This window comes from Xenopus laevis, chromosome 9_10L (assembly GCF_017654675.1).
Source record: "Xenopus laevis strain J_2021 chromosome 9_10L, Xenopus_laevis_v10.1, whole genome shotgun sequence".
Taxonomy (NCBI): Eukaryota; Metazoa; Chordata; class Amphibia; order Anura; family Pipidae; genus Xenopus; species Xenopus laevis.
Window position 1 is genome coordinate 122,234,020 of NC_054387.1, and position 21,057 is coordinate 122,255,076.

The 21,057-nt window shown below is 42.5% G+C and overlaps 1 protein-coding gene across 2 annotated transcripts in view; it reads right to left on the reverse strand.

Annotated features, from left to right (window-relative positions):
* Positions 1–6,200: 6,200 nt before the first annotated feature.
* The window catches only part of pemt.L (phosphatidylethanolamine N-methyltransferase L homeolog), an 85,351-nt gene continuing 70,494 nt past the window's right edge, over positions 6,201–21,057 (reverse strand). Inside the window, 3 exon segments of one of the 2 annotated variants that reach the window (NM_001093863.2) lie at positions 6,201–6,405; positions 6,540–6,894; positions 10,217–10,291. In NM_001093863.2, the coding sequence (NP_001087332.1) occupies positions 6,825–6,894; positions 10,217–10,291 (145 nt within the window). In that variant the 3' untranslated portion in view covers positions 6,201–6,405; positions 6,540–6,824. 2 annotated transcript variants of the gene reach the window in all.

Below are 21,057 nucleotides of genomic sequence, written 5' to 3' on the forward strand. Positions count from 1 at the left end.
CAATGGTGAAATAAAACTGCGCAAACAGCACTTTATACATCTTTTGACTTCCTTGTTTGTGCGATGGAAAGTCATGTGATTTTTGGATTCGGATTTGGTTAGGCCAGGCACTTGGATTCAGCCAAATCCGAATCCTGCTGAAAAAGGCTGAATCTTACCCAAATCCTGAACCGAATCCTGGATTCGGTGCATTCCTAATTATTTACAACCCAACAGGCGTTTATTTGTTTCCTCTCTTTGACAACCCCATTTTTTACACATTAAATTTAAATACCTGGGTCAGTTCAATGCATGTGGGTCAGTAAAAGGCAGTGATACATTACACTCCCAGTTATGATGGTCAGATATGTTTATGGATACAGCTGTTTCCCAGATGACTCCATTGCTCCTGTTTTGGAATTGCTGAAGGAATTCTGTCGTTCTTCTTGTATGGATGAATGCTACAGCATTACCCTTATCCCGCACTTTCTCTCCATACTTTGACCTCATTCGGGCCCTGAGAAATTTGCTTTGCACCAACGTGGCACATTCCGGATTTTCTGGGGCCCTTTGGTTTGTCCTTTGAAGTGATTCAGGAGAGATCCAATATTGATTCTGCTCTATACGATCGGACTCCTGCTTCTATAACCAGGGGTCAATAGCAAGACACTGTCATGTTTTGGCTTCCTTTGAACCTAATGCATTCAATCTTGCTGATTTTATGGATGGGATTCCAGTGTTTGTGTAAGGGAGCCGAGGCCAGTACATGACTGAAGTCTAAATAGAAACCACACTGGCTGAGTGCAGTTTTGGGAGGGTTTAAGCTACACTGGAACTAGGGATTTTTTGGTGTCTTCAGGCAAGTGCCTTCTTTTCTCTGTGTGTGATGCACTCAAACAAAACTGCAAAACACTTGAGGAATTAAACGCGTCCGAATGATTGTAGTTGTGTACACGTCATTAGAACACACACAATTCATGTGATATTCTATAGATCTTTACATTTTAATTAGAAGTCTTCTGTAGGAAGTCATCTTCAAACTGAGCTGGTAGCTCAATGAACCATGAATGGTCCCAAACAACTGGCCTGCCTGACCGATATAGGGACAAATATTGGTCAGATATCTTTCAGGCATGGAAGTGAGAAGGAGATACAGTTCATCACTTCTGGGTTGCCTCATGATGGAGTGACCATAAACCTGGCAAAGATCAGCCATTTCTTTATGAGAGGCCAGGGCTCCAACACCACCAGATTAGATCGTATGATATGTCAGCTACTCTGGTAGGGGAGACAATTTATGGGTGAGCAACGCAGAAGCAGCCATTTTTGGACGATGGTGACAAGAGTGTTTACAAATATAACACAGATGTTTCATTGCAATGTTTCTGGGTAAGGGACTATGTGTTGCAGATCGGACGATTTTCATTGTCACCAGCTTTGTTGGACATAAACTTTCGCATGATTGCCGTCTGTTCTTTTACTATTTTATTTAAACTGAAGGTTAGTGGCAGGTCGGGAGATGGGGACGTCCGTTCGTTCGTCTGATATTGCAGGTAAATCTACATGTCTATGGCCACCTTCAGAACACATGCCATTGAACCAGGAAGCATCAGGCAAAAAACAATGTTTTCCACTCTGCAAAAGAACCCACAATTCCTCATTTTCGCTTCCTTAAAAACAGATTTACAAATGCACCTTTTTTACTACTAACCAAGGTCCAAGGTCCCAATATCTGTGATAACTTGAGGATTGTCTTTATTCCATTGACCTGTTTCCCGATGCCTTTGTTCTCCCAGTCTTACCTTCTCACTCTTCCCGAATGACTTCCTCCATCCTTATCAATATGTCCTTTGCACTGTAACCGCAGATAAAAATGTTATATTTAATGATTTGTTAGCTGCTGGCTTGTTGCTGCCATGGTTTGAAATATTTTATTTGGTTTTCACAATAAACCATAAAAATCAATGATAACAAATAGTATGCAGAATAAGAAGATTAATACAATGACATATTATACAGAATGTATAACTTTCTTGCTGCCATGGATAGGCTTCACTGGTTCCCATTTACTATTCTAACTGCATTGACCTTTTAGTTTAGGCGAGTAACTACCAACCTGATACACAAGGCCTGAAGGTGGCCATACACGGGCAGATTAAAGTGCCGATATTAGTCCTTTAGACCGATTTGGCAGTTTATCTGCCCATGTGTCAGGGCTTCTGACGGGTCCCCCGATCAATATCAGGCCAAAAATCGATTTTTCCTGCGACCAAGGACTGCATTGGCTACTTGATGAGGTCCTATGACCCGTCAGTGCCCATTCTCTTAGTTCTTGACCGATCGTTTGTCCCTAGGGTTGAACGTTTGGATTATCCTGCTATCACCCTGCATATCAGAGAAAGATCTACTCATTTGGTGATCCCTACGTGTTTGGCCACCTTAACTGTAATGGTCCTACTAATTGTTAGTACTGACCCTCTGGGCACATTGTGAGAAGCAGGTAACAGAAAAGTGTAATACTGTATAACACCAGGTTATGTAGCAGCTCTATTAAGCCCTTGAGCTGAATTGCTATTGAGGTCTAGCTGCGTGTGCGGGAGTTCTTGCCTTTCCTGATCCTTGGAGAACAAGGCAATCTTTCTCTATTGTACCGTGCTCAGCTCTTGCCTTTTTAGTCTCCCCGCTTGTTTCCAGTCCCGTTGCTTACAGTAAACAGTTCCAGGTACACATTCAAAACAAGGCAATTCTTATTGAAATGCATCGTGATAAACACAAACAGCGCTGAGGTTCACCTGCAGGCAGCGGCAATCAGCGCCGACCCCAGACTGTCAGCACAAAGTACACAAGGAGCCCACTTGCTCTCATTTATAGGACTGTGACTCACATTGTCAGGTGGGGTGTGCCGGCCAATACAGGGAAATCAGCTGTAAGGAATCCATGCATATCGGGTACATTACTGATATTATAGATATATAATACACAAAAGCCATGAATATCTTGTAAATGATATCCTTATAAACGGTGACTAGTGATGTCATCAGTTATAAACGATGAGTAGTGATGTCATTTTTGTCACATGACTCACTCAAACTTGTGTATTATAATAAATAAAGTACCCCTTGTTGGAAGATATGAGGATATTAGAAGTAACCTCGGAGTTCCATGACCTGTATAAAAGCACTCGGCCTTCGACCTCATCCTCTGTAACTTATGATATCCTTATATTTTACAATAGGGGGTACTTTATTCACTATATATATATATATATATATATATATATATATATATATATATAGATATGTGCAGGTGGTTATCTATTATTATGATTATTAACAAGTACTGGTGTGGGATCTGTTATCCATAAAGGATAATTTGGATCCTCATACCTTAAATCTGCTAAAAATCATGTAGACATGAAATAAACCCAATAGGCTGGTTTTACTTCCAATAAGGATTAATTATATCTTAGTTGGGATCAAGTACAAGCTACTGTTTTATTATAACATTGAAAAAGGAAATCATTTTTAACACTCTGACTTGATTAAAATGGAGTGTATGGGAGATGGTCTGTAATTCAGATCTTTCTGGATAATAGGTTTCCGGATAACAGATATAGATATATATATATATATATATATATATATATATATATATATATATATATATATATATATATATATATATATATATATATAGAGAGAGAGAGAGACCATTTGCAACTGGTGCACTCTGCGAATTAATCTCCAATGCCTGTGTGCTGGTTTGAGGAAAATAATATTATAATATCAGAAGGCGAAACTGCACCAAACAGGACTTCGTTTAGTGTCAAAGTATCAATGCCGATGACATCACAAAAGGGGCGGGGCTATCAGGTGCAGTATCTATAAAAGAAGAACCCGGATGTCGAAAGCCGGCACTGCAGCGTGGCAGGCAGGGAGAGCAGGAGAAGCACTCAACCCAAACCCGCTCACCACCCAGGAAGAGGAGTGCAAGGTCAGCCCTGATCAGCCCGATCCACGGTATCGGTTTGGGTTTATTTAATGTTTACATGATTTTCTAGTAGACTTAAGGTATGAAGATCCAAATTATGAAAATATCTGTTATCCGGAAAAAACCCAGGTCCCGAGCATTCTGGATAACAGGTCCCATACCTGTGTGTGTGTGTAAATATATATATAAACATATATATGTATATATATATATATATATAGATAAATAAAACACTGATATATTCTGCAGTGTTGTAGAATAAATGGGTGTATACATTAAATATACAGGAAAAGAAACAAACACCACCAGTAACCAATACAAAAGGTAAAGTATCAGGGTCAGACTGGGCCGGCAGGACACCAGGAAAAAATCCAGTGGCCCAAACCCTCTCCCCATGGCGCCTGACTTGGTGACATTATATGCTAATCCATGTAGGTAATGTAGACATAGCAGGTTGGTGAAATGAGGATTGTTGAGGCTGTTGGTTCCAAACAAACAGAACATTAGGAAGGTGGGTGCGTATGGGCATTTCTATGGATACCACAGAGGATTGGCCTGTGCACAACCATCTTAAAGGGGAACTGTCGCAAAAATGAAAAATGTAATAATAATATATCAGACTGAAGTAAGAAACTTTCAACTTACAATCAATTAAAAATTCTTCATTGTTTCTGAAATAATCAAGTTTATCTTCACTATTCCTCTCTCAGCATCTGTTTCTCTTCATTCTGTCTTCATTCAGCAGTTGAGTGTCAGATATTCATTGACAGTTAGATCCAATATATCTTATAGGGGGGCTTCCTTTCCTAGCAGATGAATTAGAGCTCACTCAAATAACTGATTCCAGTACAAACAAAATAACTGACTTTTGCACAAATTCTGCATGTAGAGAGACATGATGTCTGGTGATTTTAATAGAGTGAGCTCTAATACATCTTCTAGGCAAAAGGAGCCCCCCTATAAGATATATTGGATCTAACTGTCAATGAATATCTGACGACCAACTGCTTCATGAAATTTCACAAAACCTCAAATCTCACTCCAGTGTAACAACATGGTGCAACTGTGCCTGTAGCTTTATGGGAGGATGGAGTTAACCTTGGTCGTGCAATTTCCCTGTTCTGATCGAGGGCCGGCCAATAAAAGGAAGAAGCATTAGGTGCTGCCTTGGAACAGCCAAGGTGCAATCACCCTGGACAATTAGAACTCATTAGAAGAGCGTGATGTGTAATTAGCTGACACAATGTGCTGCTCGGGGAACATTAGCTTAATTAGTCAGGAATATCTCCATGGGAAATCAAATGCAGAACAGCGATATCTCTTCCCTGAGCTTTGCTTAAAGACACAGGCCGACAGTCTGACTCCTCACTATAGACACACACCGGGTGCACTCAATGGGTTGTCACCCCTTTATGGAGTTGGAAAGCAGTATAACAAGAGGATCCATTTACTAAACTGGAGGTGCAAAATTTGGACACATATCTCTATCCCCCCTGTTGGTGCAAAATAGCATGCGACGCACTGTGCATGCAACAGACTGATGCATCTGCTCTGGCTCTGGCCAATTGCACGAGTTTGTGTGAGAATGGTTGCAAGGTGCAACCCGCCCCAGGCTGAACTAAGACCCTGGCGCCATGTGCAAGTTGTAAGAGGTGTGTCGTTTTTGGATGTTACTATTTTTCTGTGTTACTGTTCATTTTAAGGAAAAGGAAAGCTACAGAAGCAGTTTATTGCCAATAGATTAATCAAGCTATAACACTATATTTATTCTGCAGAATGCTTTACCATACCTGAGTAAATAGCTCTAGACACTGTCTCTGTTTGTTTAAAATAGAAGCTGCCATATAAGCTTGCTGTGACATCACTTCCTGCCTGAGTGTCTCCCTGCTCACTCATAGCTCTGGGCTCAGATTACAGCAGGGAGGGGAGGAGGGAGAGGAACAAACTGAGCATGCTCAAGCCCTAGCCCTGGAGGTTTAAGCTGAAAACAGGAAGTCTGATACAGAAGCCCATGTGTACACAATAGAAGGAAATAAATGTGATGTTTCTTTTGACAGAGGACTCAGAGCAGCATTACTTTGAGGGATTTACTGGTGTATTTATATAGACCTTTCTGATAAAGCTTACTTAATTTTAGCCTTTCCTTCTCCTTTAAGGCCTGTAGGTCAATGCCGGGACTAGACAAACAGCCAATAGTATAATAGTATAGTACACAGGCCAGCACAGTGATATCATTATAAAACCGTTTTATTGTCAAACTTTATACAGTAAACAGTGACCGACTTTATAGAAGGTCTTCCAACCAATCAGGGCTCACTTCCAACCGAACTTTATTTGTTGGATGAAAATGACCAAGCAAAGGTACAGATGCCTAATGTACAAATGTAAAGACTCCTCAGGCCCCTTTCTGCTTAACCTTGGTTCCCTAGATGTTGCTGGACTACAACTCCCAGCATGCTTTCACCCTTGATTATAGGTTGAAGAATGCTGGAAGCTGTAGTCCAGCAACATCTGTGCACAGTGAGTTGTACCCTCGTATTGAACTGCTTGTGCATGAAGACTTTTGTTGCCGAAATGATAACCACATGTTTGGCAGCGGAATTCAAGTACATTTATATCAAAACAGAAGAAACTGAAAGCCTCTTCCCCTTGACTTGTTGCATTATTAATGTTGCTTAAAACCAGAATAAAAGCATAATAACTAATAAAAGGAACGAACTTGAGTGTAATAACACTGAAACAGGTCACAGGTAAGGAGGAGGGAGACACAATGGCCGGTAGTTAACGGAAACCAGAATTCTACCCCGGTGCAAGGAAGGTGCCACGTTCTGAAGTGAGAAGTTCACGGTGGGATCTCATTGCAGTTTCCCTGGTTTTTTCTTCTTTGCAGAATCTTTCTTGCGGTAGATTTCCACTGTAAAAGGCCTGAAGCAGGAGAAGGAGAAAGGGGAGAGTGAACATGGATGCCCATAAGGCAAAGGCAGGAATAGAGACTAGGGTTGCCACTTTTAAAAAAAAAAAAAAAACGGACAATGGTGGGGGCGGATAATAAAAGGGTGGGCCGTGATGCAAAAGGGGGCGGAACCAGCGGTCAGCGACGTAGAAAGGGGCGGAGCCACAGGGTAGCACCGCAAAAGGGCCGGGGCCATATCGCAGAAGCCGAAGGAAATGTAAGTTTTTACTGGAGGGCAAGGGCTTTTGTAAAGGGTATTACAAATTACCGGCAGCTACATTGTAAATTTGTAATACCGGCCCCGGCTAGGCCGGTAAAATACTGGCCGGGTGGCAACCCTGATAGAGACCCTACTGGCATTTTAGGGGAAATTTAACTTCATCTTTTTGTAGTGACATATTGATCTATTCCGAACAATGTTTCTATTGGTCTTCATTATTTATGTTGCTTGGTTTGTAAATGATCAGTTTTCCAGCCGGCAAGTCAGGGTCGGACTGGGCAGTGGGGACACTAGGCAGTGGCGTAAATAGATGTCACTGGGCCCCACAGCAAATTCATTTTAGGGCCCCAACATATCCAGAGATTGTCCTGTTTTACCAATATATGTTGAAATTGCTCATTAATTAGGGCCTCATGGGCCCCTATACTTCCTGGGCCCCCCTTCAGGGTCTGCTTCCTCTGTAGTCACGCCCCTGACACCAGGAGAGATGCTGATTGGCTCGGCCATGCTTATAAATTGTTATTAACCCCTTGATGGCTAACGAGGAAGTGGAACTAAAAGTTCTGCCATGATTTGCGCATACCCATGGCCGTGAAGTGGTTAAAAGCAATAGAATCAAATGACAGTGGGTCCCTATATACCACGGTCTCATTTCTTATTTATGTCTCACTAAACCTCACAACCACATTGTTATAGCTGCCATAGTCCCCCCCCCCATAAATAAAGAGGTGAAGTCATCTATAAAGTGTCTGGTTCTTGGCCTGTTGGGCACACAGAGAGGAGCTGAGGTGACTAAAGTGCTGAGCAATTACTGACAATATGTTGCCGCCCTCCCTGGCACTATATACAGACACACGTTATTGATGTGCCGGCCTGGAACAAGAGGGACCAACAAGCAGGGGGCAAATAAGGAGAGGTTCAGAGCCCCCTCTGGTCGGCGCAGGTGCTGTGGTTATTAGGTCTCATTACTCGGTCACCTCGTAGTCCAGTGACAGGCCAGAGCCAAGTGTCCGTGCCATGTGCCCGGCAATGAACTCGACGTGCTGTTCCGGAACACACTTTGGGCTGAGAATTGTTTAACTGCTTAATGGAAATTGCTGCCTTCATTTTGTGTAAATGGCGAGGCCATTTCCTTCGTCTGTCGAAATTAGAAGGCTGCACTCGGCCGCACGTGGGGTGGAACGTCTTCACCTATTTCACATGTACTCCTGGTGTCTCTATGTGCTTGAGTCTGGTTTAAACCCTTATGCCACACAGAGAAGAACAGAATATGGTAAAAGTGGACTGAGTCAAAATAGGCCCTGGCATTTCAGGTACATAGAGACCCAAACAGCCCCCACCAGCCCAATAAATAGTGACTGTCTATGGCAACTTACAGCAGCCCCTCTGGCATTTGCCAGAAGTCACAGATTGCCAGTCGAGGCCTTGTTGTCCCAATTAGGTAACCCCCACATTTAATGTGGCCATGCACAACCTGATAAAAGCTGCCGATAGGGTTGCCACCTGGCCGGTATTTTACTGGCCTAGCCGGTAAAACACCTGCCAGGGCTAGAGCCGGTATTACAAATTTACCGGCAATGTAGCTGCCGGTAATTTGTAATACCATTTACAAAATCCCTTGCCCGCCGATGAAAATGTACATTTTCATGGGCTTCGGGCGGTGGCACCGCCCCTTTTGAGACACTACCCACGTGGCTCCGCCCCTTTTGCTTGGTGCCTCATCGGCTCTGCCCCTTTTTGCATCAAGTCCCGCCCCTTTATTTTCTGCCCCCACCACTGGCCGGTAATTTTTTTTTTTTAAAAGGTGGCAACCCTACCGACAGAGTCTGCAGCTTATTGGCCCATGTGTGGGGCCCTCCTACAGGCTTCTCCTAGAGATATGTAGCAGAGAGTCGGCCAGATGTCATTCGGACAGGGCTAAAAATCCCGTCAGATCGTGGAACGCAACTGTTTCCATCATCCGACTGCCTGTTTACCTGTCATTATGATCCGATCGGATCAGCCCGATATGGCAAAATGAGCAGATCTCTGTATGTATGGCCACCTTGAGTCTTACCTCTTACCCTGGGGCGCTGCTCCTCTTCTTTATAAAGTGCACAGGACGGGGGGTACTTTATGCCCCAGACTCCCAGGTATCCTTTGTGTGTGTTCAGACTATGTTCATGTACAAAGGGGGGGGGGGCCTGGGAGCCATAGCAAAATGAAGAACTAAGCCGCCTGGGTATGGGATACTTTGCACAGATGTCTCAACAGAATGAAATTTAGCAGATTTGTGGCCTTGCCTGAGAAAACCACACTCTGTTCCACCATGACAACATCAAATCATGCTCTGTGACCCACTCATGCTGTGGTCATAAAAATGGGAGACACTTGAATCATACAAGAGTTTACATGCAGGACCCCAATGCCTCCACCACTTGTACCAGCTCTCCCCCCTCCCAGGAGGATCTGAATTTCCCACCCAGTTCCATGGAATCCTGCCGCCATAGGCCCCGTGGCCTTCCTGTAAATCCAGGTCTGACTATGTTCCTGAATTGGCCAATCACTAGGGCAAGAGACTTAAATAATATTCTACAGAATTTTTTTTTGATATTCGGTGCGTGTATGGTGGGAAAAGAGTCGACCGATATTGGCAGAAGACTTGGATATCGGTTGGCTCATCGATCAGGCTGGATGGAAAATTTTGATCGGGTGCCCAGACATTGGCCATTGTTAGCGCTGAATCATTAGATACAGGTAGAATTCTATTGTTTCAGTATATCATGTATATATGTGTATTGAAACGAACGATCTTTCTTGGAAACATCGTAATTGTTACGTCTATGGCCACCCTTACCTACAGTTACGGCTGACACTTTTGTTGGTGGCAAAAATAAACCAGAGAAGAGGGGGAGGTGATGTTGGGGGGGTGTCTCTGACATTGAGGGGGCAGGTGGTGATGTTTAGGGGGTGGGGCTGGAAGGCCAAGGACACGTGGACAGAAAAACTGTAAAGTTGACAACCCCACTGAATTCTATATACAGGGAAGGAATACAATGATATGTTGAATGAGTTCAAGGAAATTTGTGACTTACCCCTCATACAAAATGGCCACCTTGTAGCACAGAGCCACCACCGCTGTGAGGACGAGGCCGGCGGGACTGGAGTTCCTGTGTGTGACAGAAACAAGAGAAAGAGCAGTTAAGAACAGACCAATCATTACTCTGAGGTGCTTAAAGAAAATGAAACGGTGATAATACAGAAAGCGTAATTGGGAACAGTGGGACATTAGAGTCCTGGCCATTTAGAGGCCACTTTCCACTGGATAGAAGTGTGGCACTGAGAGAGAGAAACTCATTTAGCCTCACATCTAATGGAAGAGCACTCGGCATAAAAAGGCTCCTGAGAGCTTTATAAAAAGCCTGAGATGGAGTCTTTGTGAGGAGTGGATTAATGAAGTCACGCCATCTCTTTATAGACTGCAGAGACCTGAGCAATGTGACTGCCTACAATTGCCCGGCACAGATGCCAACAGGAACAACTCCACCTCCCTCTCCCGGGACACATGCAAATGATTCCTATAACTAAAAATGGAACAGAACCATAAATATATACTGATAGACACAGTGCTAAGTACATCCCAGCCTCCATAAATAACCAACTGTTCCATGTCAACTGAAATGCAGCATTTTGTGCCGTAATCCTCCCTGCCTACAGAAAGAGATGAGGAGCAGCTGGGCAGCGAGAATCCTTAGTGCCTGGCCCTAGCCTTTTCCAAAGATAAAGTTGGCAAAAAGAAAATGGAATTATCTGCAGCTCATCTAAACCCTAAATTTAATGGCAAATAGTAGAGATAGAAGAGTTGCAGCAGATCAAATGCTGAAACTGATAAATATAAGTGTAAAATAATATACTGTAAAATAAGTGCAGAATGTGGTTTGGCATTGTTCTACTGAAATGACCATGGTCTTCCCTGTATCAGACATTCTCTGGATGGCAACATATGTTACTCCAAAACCTGTATATATTAATTCAGCATTAATGGTGTCTTCCCATATGTGCCACCTCCCTACCATTATAGAAACATGTGCACTAATGCCCCCCCCCCATACCATCATATTTTGAACTGTTTGCCCATAACAAGCCCAAATCCGAACAAAATCCTGAGCACTTTGCAGGTACCAACCACATGCAGCAATACATCATGTACACTATGCTCCCCTTGTACAGTATCCATCAAATCCATAAGAACCTTATTAAAAGCCCATAAGAGCCTTATCAAAAGCCAGGGACCCTGTGGGACTGTGTATATGTGTGTGTATATATATATATATATATATATATATATATATATATATATATATATATATATATATATATATATATATATATATGTATATATAGAGTCTATAGTGGTGCACTCGCAATACAGGCAACTGCCTGGGTGCTGGTTATAACATAGCTATCTAATCAAAAAATAAAACCGCACTCCAAGGTCTGGAAATAGTGAAAAAAGTGAAAAAGTGGAAAATTTTATTTCAACGTTTCGGCACGAAGACGGCCTCAGTTGGTGTGCCGAAACGTTGAAATAAAATTTTCCACTTTTTTTCACTATTTCCAGACCTTGGAGTGCGGTTTTATTTTTTGGATAGATATATATATATATATATATATATATATATATATCTTCAGTATCCGCACTCCAATCAAGCAATCTCAGGCGTGCACGGCCAATTCTCAATCATATAATCAAAATTTGGAATAAAGCATTCCTGGGCCAGCACTTCCCTTAGTAAAACAAGTGTCTTTTTATTTCATTTCACACATCACAGTGCTTAAACGTTTCGGTTGATGTGTGAAATGAAATAAAAAGACACTTGTTTTACTAAGGGAAGTGCTGGCCCAGGAATGCTTTATTCCAAATTTTGATTTTATATATATATATATATATATATATATATATATATATATATATATATATATATATATACACACACACACAAGAGGGTTTGTGGGAGGAAAACCTGAGCACCAGGGTTAAACCTATAAACCCACATGGAGACCGTACAGACTCCCAAATTAGACCCCAGAACTGCGAGGCAGCAATGCTAATAACTGCACCACTGTTACGACTCCAGACAAGCAAGGAATAACTTCCAGAAAGGAAATCACATTTACATTACATTAATGTCTATTACTCTGTCAGAGCTGCCCGGCGTGTTCCAAGCCCTACACTGACAAGGTCGTGAGGAGATATACCCTCCAATTATTCTACAGAATTTCACAGAGGAATACCTACTGTATGCTGGGAAAGTATTACACTATGTCTCTGTAAAGACGACAGGAAAAGCCAGAGAACTGTCCCTTGAAAAGACAGGATTATAACACAATAGTAGGACTATGGGTAGTAATAGGAAGTCTGCCTATGAGACTATGGCTGCTTAGGGCAAGGCTAAAGCTGCAAGCTGAGTGAGAAACACACACACAGTACAATTATGGGACCTGTTATCCAGAATGTGTGGGACCTGGGGTTTTCTGGATAAGAGGTCTTTCCGTAATTTGGACCTTCACATCTTAAGTCTACTAGATAATCATGTAAGCATTAAATAAACCCAATAGGCTGGTTTTGCTTCCAATAAGGATTCATTGTATCTTAGTTGGGATCAAGTACAATATATAGTGAATAAAGTACCCTCTTTTGTAAAATATAAGGATATTATAAGTTACCGAGGAGTTTCATGACCATATAAACGGCCGAGTGTTTTTATACAGGACATGGAACTCCGAGGTAACTTCTAATATCCTCATATTTTACAACTGGGGGTACTTTATTATAATACACACATTTTAGTGAGTCATGTGACAGAAATGACATCACTACTCACCGTTTATAACTGATGACATCACTACTCACCGTTTATAAGGATATCATTTACAAGATATTCATGGCTTTTGTGTATTATACTGTTTTATTATTACAGAGCAAAAAAGAAAGTCCGTTTTTTAAAAAATTTGAATTATCTGATGAATATGGAGTCTATGGGAGCCGGCCTTCCTGTAATTCAGAGCTTTCTGGATAACGAGTTTTCAAGATAACGGATCCTACCCCTGTACTCAGCAGAAACATAAATATATATTCACTCTATTATTAGAAAAAGGCAAAGGGTAAACAAAAAATGTACATATAGTTGCCTCGATATGAGAAAGCCGTATTGTTCTCCATGCTGCAAGGCCCAGTTCCATGTGGTTGACTACAGCTCCCAGAAGCCCTAGCTGACAGGCATTTAGCTTACAGATAAACATGTTTCCGTTCAATGCTGTAACATGAATAGAGGCCGCATGGAGAGTGTGCCAGTGATATTATTATGCGCGCTTTGTTCATCAGCACAACTGAGTGCAGCGAGCAATGAGCTGGACTAATTGTCAACATCAGCTCTTGCACAATGGATTGTGTTTATTGTGGTTTTTTCTTACCCCCTTCCCACCACTATGTTTATCTCCACATTTGAGGAGGAGGTGCGAGTCGTTTCATGGTGTGAAATCTCACTACAACGTGCTATCTGCAAACACACAGACATTACACACTCACTCACTAAAGGAACCTGCTCGCTTGCATGCGCCTCTCTTCTGTTATCCGCCATGAATTCATTCAGCTTGAGTGTGTGATCACATACACATCTAATAGTGCAAGCCACACACGCAAATAGGCCAATATATAGTGAATAAAGTACCCCCTCTTGTAAAATATAAGGATATTATTAGTTACCGAGGAGTTTCATGACCATATAAAAACACGAAGCCGAAGGCCGAGTGTTTTTATACAGGTCATGGAACTCCGAGGTAACTTCTAATATCCTCATATTTTACAACTGGGGGTACTTTATTTATTATAATACACAAATTTTAGTGAGTCATGTGACAGAAATGACATCACTACTCACCGTTTATAACTGATGACATCACTACTCACCGTTTATAAGGATATAATTTACAGGATATTCATGGCTTTTGTGTATTATATATATATATAAATAATGCCCAGTGGGTGGCTGTTACCCCAATGTTTCTATATATCTGTGACATTGTCATGAGCTAAGGGGGCTCAGCCTGAAGGTCAGTTAGGGGGAGATTTGGGGTGAGTGCTTATTTGTGCCCTGGGTACCCCTGGAACTATAGCAGGGTGACTGTTACCCCAATGTTTCTATATATCTGTAACCTTGTTATGAGCTAAGGGGGCCCAGTCTGAAGGCCAGTTAGGGGGAGATTTGGGGTGAGTGCTTATTTGTACCCTGGGTACCCCTGGAACTATAGCAGGGTGACTGTTACCCCAATGTTTCTATATATCTGTAACCTTGTTATGAGCTAAGGGGGCGCAGTCTGAAGGCCAGTTAGGGTGAGATTTGGGGTGAGTGCTTATTTGTACCCTGGAACTATAGCAGGGTGACTGTTACCCCAATGTTTCTATATATCTGTAACCTGGTTATGAGCTAAGGGGACCCAGCCTGAAGGTCAGTTAGGGGGAGATTTGGGGTGAGTGCTTATTTGTACCCTGGGTACCCCTGGAACTATAGCAGGGTGACACCCCAATGTTTCTATATATCTGTAACCTTGTTATGAGCTAAGGGGCCCAGTTTGAAGGTCAGTTAGGGTGAGATTTGGGGTGAGTGCTTATTTGTGCCCTGGGTACCCCTGGAACTATAGCAGGGTGACACCCCAATGTTTCTATATATCTGTAACCTTGTTATGAGCTAAGGCGGCCCAGCCTGAAGGCCAGTTAGGGGGAGATTTAGATAGATGATAGATAGATAGATAGATAGAATCGATAGATAGGCAGACAGACAGATAGCTGGTGCTTAACAATGGCTGGATATCTGGCGGAAAATAGATTCCAAAATCCAAACTGAAGTAACATTCTGTGCCTGGGCGCACAATGCTAGAAAGTCTGAGAACAAACTAATGAGGTTATTTATCATCCTGGAGTCTCTGCAGAGATCTCTGTATCCGAAATGAAGGTAATACATGCCCAGAGGCCAATTATATTGTTTGATGTACCTGGTAATGCTGCATATTAGGCATATTTTTAGCTTCATAAGCAGAGCGGGGACTGTTGCACCAACCCACCCAATAATGTTGCCTAAAACACAATGACATTATGACTCAAAATAAAAACAACTTTTGCATTTGCTTTCCAAGTGCCGCGGGGGATAATACTTTCTGAGAATAAACCGCGGGACGTATTACTCACTCCTGTTATCACCTTTTGTACGACTGGATCCGGCAGCATTTTGCAGCGGGGCATCAATAAAGATGATAAAGCTGCAAGACCTGCCTGTGCTCTCAACGAAATGTAGACGGAACCGCATCTAGAAATACCTGTATGTTAAAGGAGTTCTATAGGATTGGGGAAAACCCATCTATTATTGTAGGCAATAATGAATACTATATAGTGTTGGTTTTATTTTGGGCTAAAAGTTCAGTTCCCTATCAGGTCAGTCAAGCTGCTGATTGGTTCTTATCCTACAGTGCAGTGTGCTGAGTCTCCCCTGCACAGCCTGGGAATGGAGGCAGCATGAAGCAGGACATATGGGAAAAACCAGTAGAGGGTTAGGGGGATTTTTCAATAAATCAGCCCCAAACACAAAGCTTTTAAGCACATTCCTTTTGTAGTTAGAGAAGTATAATTCACTGTTAGATTCTTGTTTTTACACAATATAAAAACATATATTTGTATATATAGACATATAAGATAAATAAAAAAAAAACTAATTTTGTAGGCAATAATGTACAGGTATAGTATATGGTGCTGGTTTTACTTTTGGCTGTAAATTAATATTGTCTTCAAAATTAGCCCATTTATTGGAGCTCCCCATAGATGTTCTCTGGTCTGTTTCAAATGAGGGGTGGGTGTGTCCTAACAGTCCCTGCCAGAAGCAGAGTAAGAGTGGGACAGCCAATCACAGTCCTGCAGTCACACAAGCATAGCAGGCTTCAGTTCCCTATCAGGTCAGTCTAACTGACGATTGGTTCCTGTCCTACAGTGCAGTGTATCGAGTGCCACTGGCTCCCCTGCACAGCCTGGGAAAGGAGGTAGCAGGATCGGCGGGACTAGTAGGGTTTTTGCAGAACTTTTCAACAAAGTAACCCAAAACTACTTTTAAAGTAGAACTAAAGCCAAACTAAAGAAGTAGCTACAAATGTTTACATTATGTTATGTGCTTCTGTACCAGCCTTTAAGCAGTAACGATCTGTGTCTCCAAAGATGCCCCAGTAGCTCCCCATCTTCTTTTCTGCTGATTCACTGCACATGCTCTGTGCTGCTGTCACTTACTGAGCTTAGGGACCCACTCACAATATACAGTACACATAGAATAGAAATGTCACAATATAAGGCTGACTAGTAATTAATACAGATAATTACTACATGGCAGCACAGAAACCAGTGCAATTAGCATCAGAATTTAATGATCAGCAAACCTGTAGCATCAGCTTATATTACAGGGGAAGCTCATTTTCTGCTGGATAATTAGTGACGAGCCCTAAGCTTAGCTTCTCAACAGCTGCTCAGAGCCCACTGAGCATGTGAGTGTCACAGACACTTTCCAAGATGGTGACCCCCTGTGACAAGTTTGAAGTCCTGGATCATTGCTGCTATTGACAAGCTCAAACTTTAGGCTGGCGCAATAAGTTCAGTATATAAAACATGGCATTTTTAGCCACATTCATTTTTAGGGTTTCGTTCTCCTTTAAAAGCACATTAAGAGTTTAATGCACTGGCACTTGTTTTTTTACATACTATGTTTCCTTTAAATAATTTTAGAGCGTCATGTATTTATTAATTGGTAAACGCCCTATTCTTCTAAACCCTACCTCAGCCTCATGTCAGGCCAGTCAGTTCTCTGCAGAACCACAAACAGTGAGGCAGCAGAGTCCCTGACACTTGAAGCATTTGAAGAGCTGACATCTGACACAAGCTTCTTCTTTTGGATCCTTCGCATTTCACAGTGACGGGCAGGAGGCCAACTCTGCCATTTAAACTCGCGTAACGAGGCAGATATAGGTTTGTCTTGCGCTCTATCCTGCCATCATTAGCAGCTGCCGTATCAGGAGGAGAACCGCGTGGCATGTAATGACACCACATGAAAGCCGCTCTGGGCGCCAAGCGGAAGAAAGGGCATCTCCCTAGGCGCGTTTTGTGCAGAATAAACTTATGTTTAGAAAGTCAATCAGCCCGACAAGATAATTTGAAGAAAAATGAAAGGTCAAATATACAAAAGGTTAACGAGGAACAGGAGGCCTTTGTTATAAGCTACCTGCAGGCTGATTTATGAATATACCATCCTTTTGCACGGCACGAGTGAGGAGCCCGCTCTGGGCCGACAGCTATTGCTCATAGGTCAGTATTTGCTTTTAAGGCATAAAACAGTAAGGGGCAGATTTATAAAAGTGTGAGATTAGAGCCCATGACTAAGTGCCCCAAGTGGGTGCGAAACGCGTAGGGCAGATGGAGATGCAAAATATACATCTTTTAACTTTGTACAAATAAAATATATATTTTTTAACTAATTTTCTTTGGTCCTGTAGATCCGTTTGAGTGCCGGTTGGCCTCGCTTCTTCTTCAGGCCTATGAGATTAGAACTCGCCACAGAAAAACTCACTCACTTTCTATTCATTCCCATGGGATTTTTACAATCGTATTTGTCAATGGAGTTCATTATTTGATATATATGCTCTGAAAAATCCCATAGGAATGAATAGAAAGTGAGTGAGTTTTTCTGTTACGAGTTCTAATCTCACACTTTGATAAATTTGCTCCTGAGACGAATGTAAAACACAATATTGAGGTTTTTATACCAATAATAGATATCAGGTCTGAAATGTTAATTTAAGAACAAGTAAATCGTAAAAAGTAATATGGCTATAAATGGTGTATTTTATATAGTGAACTTATTGTACTTGCCCAGAGGTTCAGCAGCCCTATAACTGTAATAATCCAGGACTTCAAAGCTATGCACAGCAGCTCCCCATCTTGGATTTGGCTAGGCCTCAATTATTTGTATTTTTTTAAAGGAGGAAAAAAAGGGCAGGGGGAGTGGTCTTCTTTTGCATCTAAGCCTTGTGGTGATGGGCCCACCTAAACTCAAGTCATTGACATAAGAAAACACTGTACAGGTTTGGGATCTGTTATCCAGAATGCCCAGGACCTGGAGCTGGAAATCAGCTTGACAACTACTATGGGCCAGTAAACCGCTCTCTTCTCCTCCATCTGCTGCAACCGTTGCAAACTTTAACTTGAACATCTCTGACCCCATTACACATATATCTTATTTTCTTTACTTAATAACTGGGTAGAAAATGCACCATGGATGAGCAAAAGAGTTCACTGCCTCATGACCTCCAAGTCTCCTATTTAATAATACAGTTCAGTCTTATCAATGGGTCCTGTCCTCTATTTAATTATATGGTTCAGTTTAGTTCAGTGGGTCCTTTTCACCCCTCTCGGTCCTTTTAAGATGCGTGAAATATATTTGCTTTTTGTTCTTTACTTTCTTGTTTTAAACAAAGCAAAATATTATTGATATAAAGTAGATATGGATGTCCCGTCCCAGAGACTATTATCCACTGTTACTATAGACACCATCTCTCCCTACTATACCTGCTATCCCACAGTCACACTCCCTTCCCAGAGACTATTATCCCACTGTTACTATAGGTACCATCTCTCCCTACTATACCTGCTGTCCCACAGTAACACTCCCTTCCCAGAGACTATTATCCACTGTTACTATAGGCACCATCTCTCCCTACTATACCTGCTATCCCACAGTCACACTCCCTTCCCAGAGACTATTATCCACTGTTACTATAGGCACCATCTCTCCCTACTATACCTGCTATCCTACAGTCACACTCCCTTCCCAGAGACTATTATCCCACTGTTACTATAGGTACCATCTCTCCCTACTATACCTGCTATCCCACAGTCACTATCCCTTCCCAGAGACTATTATCCCACTGTTACTATAGGCACCATCTCTCCCTACTATACCTGCTATCCCACAGTCACACTCCCATCCCAGAGACTATTATCCACTGTTACTATAGACACCATCTCTCCCTACTATACCTGCTATCCCACAGTCACACTCCCATCCCAGAGACTATTATCCACTGTTACTATAGGTACCATCTCTCCCTACTATACCTGCTATCCCACACTCACACTCCCTTCCCAGAGACTATTATCCACTGTTACTATAGGCACCATCTCTCCCTACTATACCTGCTATCCCACAGTCAAACTCCCTTCCCAGAGACTATTATCCCACTGTTACTATAGACACCATCTCTCCCTACTATACCTGCTATCCCACAGTCACACTCCCTTCCCAGAGACTATTATCCCACTGTTACTATAGACACCATCTCTCCCTACTATACCTGCTATCCCACAGGCACACTCCCTTCCCAGAGACTATTATCCACTGTTACTATAGACACCATCTCTCCCTACTATACCTGCTATCCCACAGTCACACTCCTTTCCCAGAGACTATTATCCCACTGTTACTATAGGCACCATCTCTCCCTACTATACCTGCTATCCCACAGTCACACTCCCTCCCCAGAGACTATTATCCCACTGTTACTATAGACACCATCTCTCCCTACTATACCTGCTATCCCACAGTCACACTCCCTTCCCAGAGACTATTATCCACTGTTACTATAGGCACCATCTCTCCCTACTATACCTGCTATCCTACAGTCACACTCCCTTCCCAGAGACTATTATCCCACTGTTACTATAGGCACCATCTCTCCCTACTATACCTGCTATAACACAGTCACACTCCCTTCCCAGAGACTATTATCCACTGTTACTATAGGTACCATCTCTCCCTACTATACCTGCTATCCCACAGTCACACTCCCTTCCCAGAGACTATTATCCCACTGTTACTATAGGCACCATCTCTCCCTACTATACCTGCTATCCCACAGTCACACTCCCTCCCCAGAGACTATTATCCCACTGTTACTATAGACACCATCTCTCCCTACTATACCTGCTATCCCACAGTCACACTCCCTTCCCAGAGACTATTATCCACTGTTACTATAGGCACCATCTCTCCCTACTATACCTGCTATCCTACAGTCACACTCCCTTCCCAGAGACTATTATCCCACTGTTACTATAGGCACCATCTCTCCCTACTATACCTGCTATAACACAGTCACACTCCCTTCCCAGAGACTATTATCCACTGTTACTATAGGTACCATCTCTCCCTACTATACCTGCTATCCCACAGTCACACTCCCTTCCCAGAGACTATTATCCCACTGTTACTATAGGCACCATCTCTCCCTACTATACCTGCTATCCCACAGCCACTTCATACAGGTTATTTCCATTGCTACACTTCTGCACAGGCAAGATCTGGGTTTGTGTTTTTTTCACAGTACAAGAAGCCATTGGCATTTGACCCTTGTAAGGAATGTACCTGCTGGTCTAGTGGGGGTGCAATGGGGACACCCGTTGCACCCAAGGCTGGGACACCAGCTTCTTGTACGCCGGTGCGTGCTCCTTCGCGTCCAAAGTTAAAATGACACACGCTTTTGGGTTTGGCATGTATTGCGTCTGATGTCATCGAGGTTTGGTGCGAAGTTTGAATATTTAAAGATAATTCCAAACTGCCCAACGTAAAGGTCTATTCATTAGTACCTGGGTGCGTTTTCCTAAGCTGTTTCTGACCCTGCCTGATCCTGACCAAGCCTTGTTTGCTGCCAGTCCTGATCTTTGCCTGTACCTTGATCATTCTTTCGGATCCTGTCTCATCTTTGTGATTTTGAAGTTTGACCCGGCCTGTGACTTTGACGATGCTATCTCCTCCTGCTTTTTGTACTGCGCTGCCCGTTTGGTGTGTGACCC